Below are 8888 nucleotides of genomic sequence, written 5' to 3' on the forward strand. Positions count from 1 at the left end.
AAACAACCAAGATCAATGGCCCATCAACTGGCAGACAAAACAAAGCACATAATCCTGTATTTCTTAGGAACATGACTACACAGTGTTTGTTTTTGTCAGATGAAATCATTAAATCTAAACTATCGGATTATTTATTTGTTTATTTGTCTAAAATTTAACAGTTTAGAACATAAGGGGAAATGTTGCGTATTAACAAACCAAACGAAAATAACGGGAAATTATGAAGGATACAGAATGAAGAGGAGACAAAAAAAAGCCCCTCTCCCCCAAAAGGAGAAAGGGATGGGAGGAGACGTGACTAAGGAAACAAGCGGCGTCCCCACCATATGATTGGAAGTTACACAATGACGTCGACGGAAGTGTTTTCGGCCGCTAGCGCGGGAAGACTCACGGATGCTGTTGAGGACACGGAGTTAAGCAGACAGGGGTCGAGCCAGCTGCCAGAATTATTATTACTACTACTGGAGTTTTAAATATTCATTCACTCCGCCCTTGGAATTATTAGGTAAGACTTCTAAAGCGGTCCATGTTTATGAAAAAAGACACAAGGCTAACAACGGGGCTAATGTTATTAGCTCATAGTAAGCACAGTGGCTAACTCACCTAGCCTCGTTAGCTTCCATGATAAGTTGTGCTATAATGCTAAAAACAGTGCCAAATGCCATTTAATGTTCAGGGAGACGGCGTGGAAATCTTTCTTTAAGTGTTTACTAACCGCAGATAACATGGGCTACACACCAGTGATGTCTGGGTCAAGCTGTATCTGCTGTTCAAAGTAAACCACGAACGTCACTTTCTCATTAGCGAGCTACATAACGAATACAGTTCTGTCTGTTGTGATGTTAAATTTCTTAAGTGCCGCTCTTGCATCCCAACGTTATGATGTCACATTTTAACGTCTACTGCCCAACGAATGAAATAAGGCTTGACGTTAACGATTAATGATCGTTATGTCTTTTTCTCCAGTCGTTCAACCATTCTTTAAACGATCTATTAACTCATGCTTGTGCATACCGGGTCTAAAAAGAGTTGTAGCAAATCAACAGAGCGATCTTTCTGAGGCGTGCCTCTTCTTCTTTTGGCTGCACTGTTTAGGGGTCGCCACAGTGGATAATGTGCCTCCATCTCGCCCTACCCATAGCATCCTTCTCTGTCACTTCAACTCTGCGTCACACTACGTCAATGAACCTTCTCTGTGTTCTTCCTCGTTTCCACCTTTCTGCTAGCTTCATATTCAGCATCCTTTGTCCTAGATATCCACTGTCTCTGCACTTGTCCAAACTGTGTCAGACTTGGCTCTCTCTCTAACTTAGTCTCCAACACTACTCCGTAATCAATGGTTGGGAGATGGTGACACTAACAAAAAGACAGCAGGCTGAGCTGGAGGTGGAGCTAAAGATGCTTTCATTTTCTTGAAAGTTACCTGAATGAACAGGATTAGAAATAAGGGGTGCCAATATGATGTAGATCATAATTGGCTTGATAATTTTGATTTCAATTATTCTGGCATGTTATGGTTTACTTGTTAGGTGACATGTCTTTGAATATTACAACTTTCATGAGAATAGCTTGATTAAACAAGGCAGCTACATGTGGATATCATGGTACAGGATGGAATTCAGCACAGTGCTGGACATTTGTTTTATCTTTGTTTCCAAAATATTGTTACAACCTACCCTACCTCTGTATAATTATGATATAATAATTATAGTGTGTGCATTTTGTATGTTCATTTTAACAGAATAAAGAAGAGTCATGCAAGCATTTTTGAAAGGAGCAACAGTTCAGGCAGCCAGGCCTCAGAAAGATAAGGCAGTGGCTGGACCCAGTGCAGAGAAGAAAGCCAAGGCTGTTCCTTGGGTAGAAAAGTAGTAAGTATGACCCACAAAGGTGTACTGTACACTACATCTGATTAACTATATAGAGTTACAGGAATCTCAAGAATCCTTCAAGACAAAACTTAACCGCCTTTTAACCGGGGGACTGTTCAGTATTGCCATAAAAATCCAACATTTTATTTTTTAGTCTTGGAGTTGATTTACAGAAATGTTTACTCTGTAAAATGCATAATGAATAATAGCGTCATGTGTCTCATTTTTACATTTTGATCATCTTTTGATGTCACAGGGAAATTCAGGATTGTTTCTTGACTCAAGATGATTATTAAATCCCTCAAACATGGAACACATATTTTGCATGTAAGTGCGTTGGAGGGTAACCGCAGAGCTACAAATAAAACAGTTGGACGTACGTTTTTTTTTCCTTCCCCATCTTTACAAAAATTTCTAGTCCTCATATATAATTTTGTGACAATTTCTGTTGCAGCTTTTAACTGACTGCCATTACTTCACAAATGTATTATTTATTATGTATATATTTATTTAATATTCTTATGCAGTGCACTAGCATCCTAATATATTTTATTCTATCAGTTATTGTGTAATAGATACTTACACTACAGTATTTTAACCTGGTTCTGATGTTGTGATCTTTTTATTTATTTATTTTTTTTGTGTCCTTCTCTTTTTGTAATTTCGTTCAGCAATGCTTCTGTGATATATTGACTAATGACAATAAAATAATCTAAAGTCATATTTTTGTGAAACTTTTGTTTAACACACAATTATCACCTAAATTATGATATAAGGTTATGTTTGTCATTTTAGAGGCAAGACGATAGTGAGTCATATTATTGACTTTCAGATGTTTAAATTTAACAAATATTTCACAGTGATGCGGTTAAAAGTGCTTCTGTTTTGTTGTTGCACAGTTCTCTGGAGTCTATATATAATCTGTAGCCTGTGCTGATATTGAAGCTTGCAAGGTACTCAAAACAGTTTCTTTTTCTCTTTCTTCAATGAACTCCAGCAGGCCGAAGTGTGTTGATGAGGTGGCCTTTCAGGAGGAGGTTGTAGCAGTGTTGAAGAAGTCTCTGGAGGGAGCAGATGTAAGTAACATTTGGTTGTTTGGGGGTTTTTTTATAGCCTCGGCTGAATTACTGCATTTGGTTTGATAACAATAAAAATGCCGTAGTCAGCAGACTTCCCATCACCTGATAGGAGATGAGTGTGTTTTTGTTCTCGTGCATGTACCACGTATACTGTAAGAATGTTTTCGAACTTGTGTCAGATTGCTTTGTCACAATGTAGCAGTGTGTTGTCAGATATACAGTATAAACATGGTTATTTCCAATATTTTTGTATTCAGGTTGTACTTGTGCTCATTTTGCAAGGCCATAAAGGCACAGTATCATTGGATCTGTGTTTAAATTGCAGCTTCCCAACTTGCTCTTCTATGGCCCTCCTGGAACAGGAAAGACCTCTACCATCTTAGCTGCTGCCAGAGAACTTTATGGGTGGGTAAACTCTATGTGTGGTATTTGATAAGAGATTTCACATCAGTCATTTCTTCATCATAGTTTTTAAACCTTTGTTGATCTCTCTCCTTTTTTCTTTGCACTGTTGCTGCTCATATTTGACTCGTGTCTCTGTTTTCAGTCCAGAACTGTACAGGCAGAGGGTGCTGGAGCTCAATGCCTCAGATGAAAGAGGCATCCAGGTCGTCAGAGATAAAGTCAAAAACTTTGCTCAGCTCACTGTTGCCGGGACACGCCCAGAGTGAGTAAGCATTTTACAGTTTGTGACAATAAGAAAACAGCTATACTTATTTTTTGTTTTGGGTTTTTTTTGTACGAGGTTACTCACATTTATAAATTGGTAAATGTGAATTAAAAGGCAAACTGGGATTGTTTTCAGCTCTGCATACATCAGACGTCATCCTCTAATTGTAGAGCCAATCACAAACTGAAGGAATAAGTTCCTGTATGTACAATTTTCCTTTAAAACATGCAAAGGTAAAGTGACTGTGTGTCATAAAGCCCATTTCAGTGGTGCCAGCAGTGCTCTGATGATAACTCAGTTTACAGACAGAACAGCTTTTGGAATAATTATTGAAATAAAGTACCAAAGTCTCTGTCAGTGAAGTCCAAACTAATGCTGAAACTTTCACTATTTTGCTACATTTGCAGCGGGAAGTCGTGTCCTCCTTTTAAGATCATCATACTGGATGAGGCCGATTCCATGACAGCGCCAGCTCAAGCTGCTCTCAGACGGACCATGGAGAAGGAGTCTCGCACAACTCGGTTTTGTCTCATCTGTAACTATATAAGCAGGTCTGCTGTGGGTTGTTGCTCAGAATCAATTAAACACACAGTTAACACACAGTTATTGTAATCCTGCTTGTATGTCTATGTGTTTTCTAGGATTATTGAGCCTCTGACTTCTCGGTGTTCCAAGTTTCGCTTCAAACCTCTAGCCAATCAGATCCAGGAAGAACGTCTACTAGAGATATGCGAAAAGGAGAACCTCAAGTACACCAAAGAGGTAGGAAGAAAGAAAATGATTGTGCTGCTATCCGGTCTTCAAGTGATGACATGATGAATCCTGCTTCTGGGCCCAAACGACTCAGCGTTTAATAAGGCTTTTGTGTTTTTAACACGTTTTAATGCTTTGTATCTTGTTCTATTTAATCTCAACAAGCCCCTAAAAACAGTCAGTGATCACTGTGGTCTGCCTCTCTGTTTTTATTACCACTATTCATTTTAAAGCTTCAGGTTTTGAAACCTTACGATGTAACTACAGCCGAGCCCATGCAGCAGTATATTAATGACTAACCTCATATTTTGGATGGATTATATCAGTTGTTCTCCTGACTGAAGTTTGGTCCGTGTATAGCATCCTGCCATGCGGTTGCATTTGTCCCTAACCTTCGGGAACCCTCACGTTAACTTTTATTGAGTGGAAAAAAGTTAGCGTTCATCCTCCAGCCTATCTGTGTTTATGCTAACATAGCTGTGTCGCTAGCGATCATGTAGCACATCATTATATACCAGCTAGCCAAACTTCAGTAACCCTACAAACGTCACTGCTGTTTAGTTTTCTGTCTTCATTTATGTCGGAAGTGATAGCAGAGCTGTACATCTTAATTTTTTTCAGAAATCTCTCAGTCAGAACATGGTATATTATATTTAGATGGAAACTAGCGAGCTAACTTCCTGCTAACTTCTAACACCGTTAAATTTCATAAATTCTGTTTTCATGGATGCCTGGATGTTAAACTTAATTGTTACACCTGGTAAAGCAGCAACACTGATCATTTTATTACAGATGAAAGAATTTAGACAGTTTTTTTCAATCCTCAGTGATGCCGCAGTGATCGTTTGACTGTGACCTTAAGCGGAGTTTGGGCCCAGACACGGCTAATGACGTCAGATTTAAAGACCAGATAGTGTAATGTAGACCTGTGAGAAATTTCTAAGATGTCTTGCGCACTTCTAGTGTAGGTTCATTTTTTAATTGCTCCATACATGGGGGAAAATGCCTCATAAAAATTATTTGAAAGTGCTCTTTGATTTTAACTGAGAGGCTGATTTAAAAGGAGAGTGTAAAAGAAATTACCAGACATATTAATCTTACCAGTGGGTGCTGTTAAATGTTTTATGTTTTTTTCTTTACAAAAGCAGCACACAAAAAGAAAAAGATTCATGTAACAAATAAAAGAAAGTCTGCTCTTCCCTTTTGTTACTAATGAAGCTGTAATCTTCAGCAGTGACAGTATCTGCAGGTTTAAAGATGATCAGTTGCGCACTTTTTAGGTCCTTTTGGAGACTGCTATGAGGATGTGTGACATTTTAGTCCTTCTACAAAATGCCAAAAATAATTAAATAGTTGACTAGTACAAGTATAGTTTCAACACATTTATTCATCCACAAATACATATTGAATGTTTTTTTTTTGTTTTTGTTTTTTTTTACACAGAAGTACAAATCAGGGTTTAGTAAGGAGCTCAACTCAGAATGATGAGCTGTATCTTTTAACTTTGTTAATGTTAGATTGAGTCTGACCCTGGCACCACCAGTATTTTAAGATAGATCTGCAAACATCCTCCCCATAACAGACTCAACAGAAAGTCAAGGTTTTAAATACCCAAGTAATTTGTGTTGTGCTCACTGTATTAAACTCACTTCCAGGCCTGTATTTTTGTTCTTGGACATTACTGAAGTAACTTTGATTTGAATGGTGAGTCATGCAATCCTTATTTGTCCTGTTTTTGTCCTTGGTGTAGACTCCCAGTTGAGTCCAGCCAGCTTTCTTGTGATTTGATTGCAGAGGTAAAAAGATAAAAAGAAAAGAAAAACATAACATCTCCCATTTTCCTGTTTGTTTAACTGCTCGGCTGTTAAGCCTGTCCACAAATGTATATGAGCAAACAGCTGTTTATTTTTTAATATTTAATGTTTAAAACAGGGGATTGTTGCAGTTGCCTTTTTTAGGTGTAGCAGACATCAGCCCCTGTACAACTAACTGGGGTTTAAGTTTGCAGTGTTCAGTAGCATGAGCAGAAAAGTGATATGCACATCAGTCAATTTATGATTTAATGCACTGTCACTCAATTTCATTAAGCAATAAGAGGCTCCACCTACTGGTCAAAGCACATACTACAGTCATTCTACATGATCCATTTCTATACATTTGATTTAATTGTGTTAGTAGATGATTATTAACATCCTTTGCTGGTGCTGCATTTTCAAATAAAAAAGAACACAAAGTGTGTGAAGAGATGGTTTTTGCAAGTATAAACATTTTTGCTTACCTGTAAAGTATTTTAGATACAGGGAATGTTACGCAGGAATATTCCTGCCTAAAATTTTGATTGTAACATAAATAGATGGATTATCATGACTGCAGACTTCTCTACATTTGTGAAGAGTACGTGTGGCCTGCTCCTGTCGTAAGCACAATAGCACAAGCCAGAAGAGTTCTCAGTGACAGGCAGGAAGTGTTGAATATTCTTAACTGTACGATATGTTAAAAAAAAAAATGGCTAATGTAATTCAGATGCCTGAGGGCACAGCCAGTTTCCATTTCCATTTTACTGTGTTTGGTCTGGTAATACTGGTGGTGTTCCTCCACCACTGTCCCTGGTCCTGTGCCCACCTTTCCCAGGTGGTAATCCATCCATGGTCAGAAATGTATTTGCTGTTGAAAAGAAAATCTGATTTGAGTGACATCTATGTGCTGCATAACATTTAATGTATAATCAGTTTAAATGTGAGTGGAGGTATAGCAGAACTGCAACTGCTTTCTTTGCACAGCTGGTGGAGTCTGATAACTGTCTTTCCTAATCCAGAGTATAGCAGCATTGGTGCGGGTGTCTGAAGGCGATCTGCGGAAAGCCATCACATTTTTGCAAAGTGCTGCACGCCTCAATGTCGACAAGGAAATCACTGATTGTGCTGTCATTGAAATAGCAGGGGTGAGCTGCACTTCATTTGTATCACAGTAGACTGCAAAAAATGATTATTAACTGTAGTTAGAATGTCTTTCTCATCTGAGATCTTGCTTCTGCTCTCTGTTAGGTTGTACCTGACAAGATGATTGACAACCTGCTCCAGATCTGCTTCAGAGGAACATTTGAGAAACTGGAGGTAGCAGTCAGGGTAAGTGTTCTAATAGCCTGAAATAGATAGTTAAGCACAAAATAAAAGTTATGGCAATCAATACCTTTTAATCATCTTCTCTGTCAGAACATGGTGGATGAAGGCTACGCAGCCACACAGATCTTGACACAGCTTCACGAGTGTGTCATAGAGCAGGACCTGAGTGACAAGCAGAAGTCGACTATCACAGAGAAGATGGCAGTAAGTCATATAATACGGTGCTGTTTTTTGCAGCTACAATAGTAAGTTGGAATAAATGTAGACGTTAAATCCTTTTTTAATGACTCAATCTGTTTGTTTTTCTCTGGTTCAGGTGGTGTGCAAGTGTCTGTCAGATGGTGCAGACGAGTACCTGCAGCTGTTGAGTCTGTGTTCAGTCATCATGCAGGAGGCTTCCCACAACTAAATCCCCTTCCATAAACGTCATGGTCGTCTGCTCCCATTGGGACCAAAGGCTTTACAGAGACACTTAACTCAGATTTATCTGCATTTGATTGTTGTTTAGGATGCTTAACCGTGGACACCAGGTGACAGTGATCATTCATAAACAACGTCAGAGCACTTCATTAAAAAAAGAAAAGAAAAAAGGACATGTTAGTACTTATCCAACATACTTTTGTACACTTTCTGAATTCTGGAAAATAATAAATAGTTCTTTGTTTTCAGGGGTTCACTGTTTTTATTCTTCAAGGAAAGTGTTGAGTTAACAAGCAAAACTGTGACGTGTGCTCTTGGTGCTTTCTTAACTGAATTGTAAGACCTATAATACAGTACAGTGCAGGTTTGTTCCACCTCTCATTTAAACATAGTTTTGCTTTGGCATGATAATCACCCCAAACGCACTACCAGTGCAGTAAAAACATCATCAGTCATGAAATTGGCCTCCTTAGAGCCCAGACCTCAACATTATTGAAGTTGTGTGTTATCATCTTGACTGAGAATGAAACAAAAGGCATCCATCCAAAGAAAAGCTTTGGATATCTTTGAGGACACCTGGAGAACACTTTGTGAAGTTCAAGTTCAAATTTATTTATATAGCACTTAAAACAACAGGTGTTGACCAAAGTACTGTACAATACAATGGGCAAGGCAATAAACAAACCAAAAAAACACAGAATAGTGTTTTAGAAGAGAATAAAATCATTAAAAAAGTGAATAAAATCATAAAGTATAATAGTAACAAACTCATGATGAATCAAAAGCCAGAGAATAAAAATGGGTCTTTAGATGACTTTTAAAAGTATCCAGTGTTGAGGAGGATCTGATATGCAAAGGCAATGTATTTCAAAGTTTGGGGACAGCGACAGCAAATGCCCGGTCTCCTCTGTGTTTTAATCTGGACCTAGGGATAACCACATGAAGAAATTGCAAAAACGAGTTCAGTCTGTGT

At 38.3% G+C, this 8888-nt stretch overlaps 1 protein-coding gene across 1 annotated transcript; it reads left to right on the forward strand.

Moving 5' to 3' along the window:
* Nucleotides 1–287: 287 nt before the first annotated feature.
* rfc4 (replication factor C (activator 1) 4) lies at nt 288–8163 on the forward strand. The gene is made up of 11 exons (XM_085149889.1): nt 288–505; nt 1742–1871; nt 2869–2947; nt 3276–3355; nt 3498–3617; nt 4028–4171; nt 4262–4382; nt 7189–7314; nt 7418–7498; nt 7586–7699; nt 7812–8163. Exons 2-11 carry the CDS (start codon nt 1756–1758, stop codon nt 7902–7904), a joined length of 1074 nt encoding a protein of 357 aa, XP_085006015.1. The 5' UTR covers nt 288–505; nt 1742–1755; the 3' UTR covers nt 7905–8163.
* The last annotated feature ends 725 nt before the right edge of the window (nt 8164–8888 follow it).

Source organism: Neolamprologus multifasciatus, chromosome 23, assembly GCF_963576455.1.
Source record: "Neolamprologus multifasciatus chromosome 23, fNeoMul1.2, whole genome shotgun sequence".
NCBI classification, from domain to species: Eukaryota; Metazoa; Chordata; class Actinopteri; order Cichliformes; family Cichlidae; genus Neolamprologus; species Neolamprologus multifasciatus.

Bases quoted from the DNA above. Each gene is read 5' to 3' on its own strand.
- rfc4 (XM_085149889.1), top strand. From the start codon at position 1,756: ATGCAAGCATTTTTGAAAGGAGCAACAGTTCAGGCAGCCAGGCCTCAG. The intron at 3,618-4,027 runs GTGAGTAAGCAT...CTACATTTGCAG, and splicing joins GTTGCCGGGACACGCCCAGA to CGGGAAGTCGTGTCCTCCTT. The intron at 7,700-7,811 runs GTAAGTCATATA...TCTCTGGTTCAG, and splicing joins CTATCACAGAGAAGATGGCA to GTGGTGTGCAAGTGTCTGTC.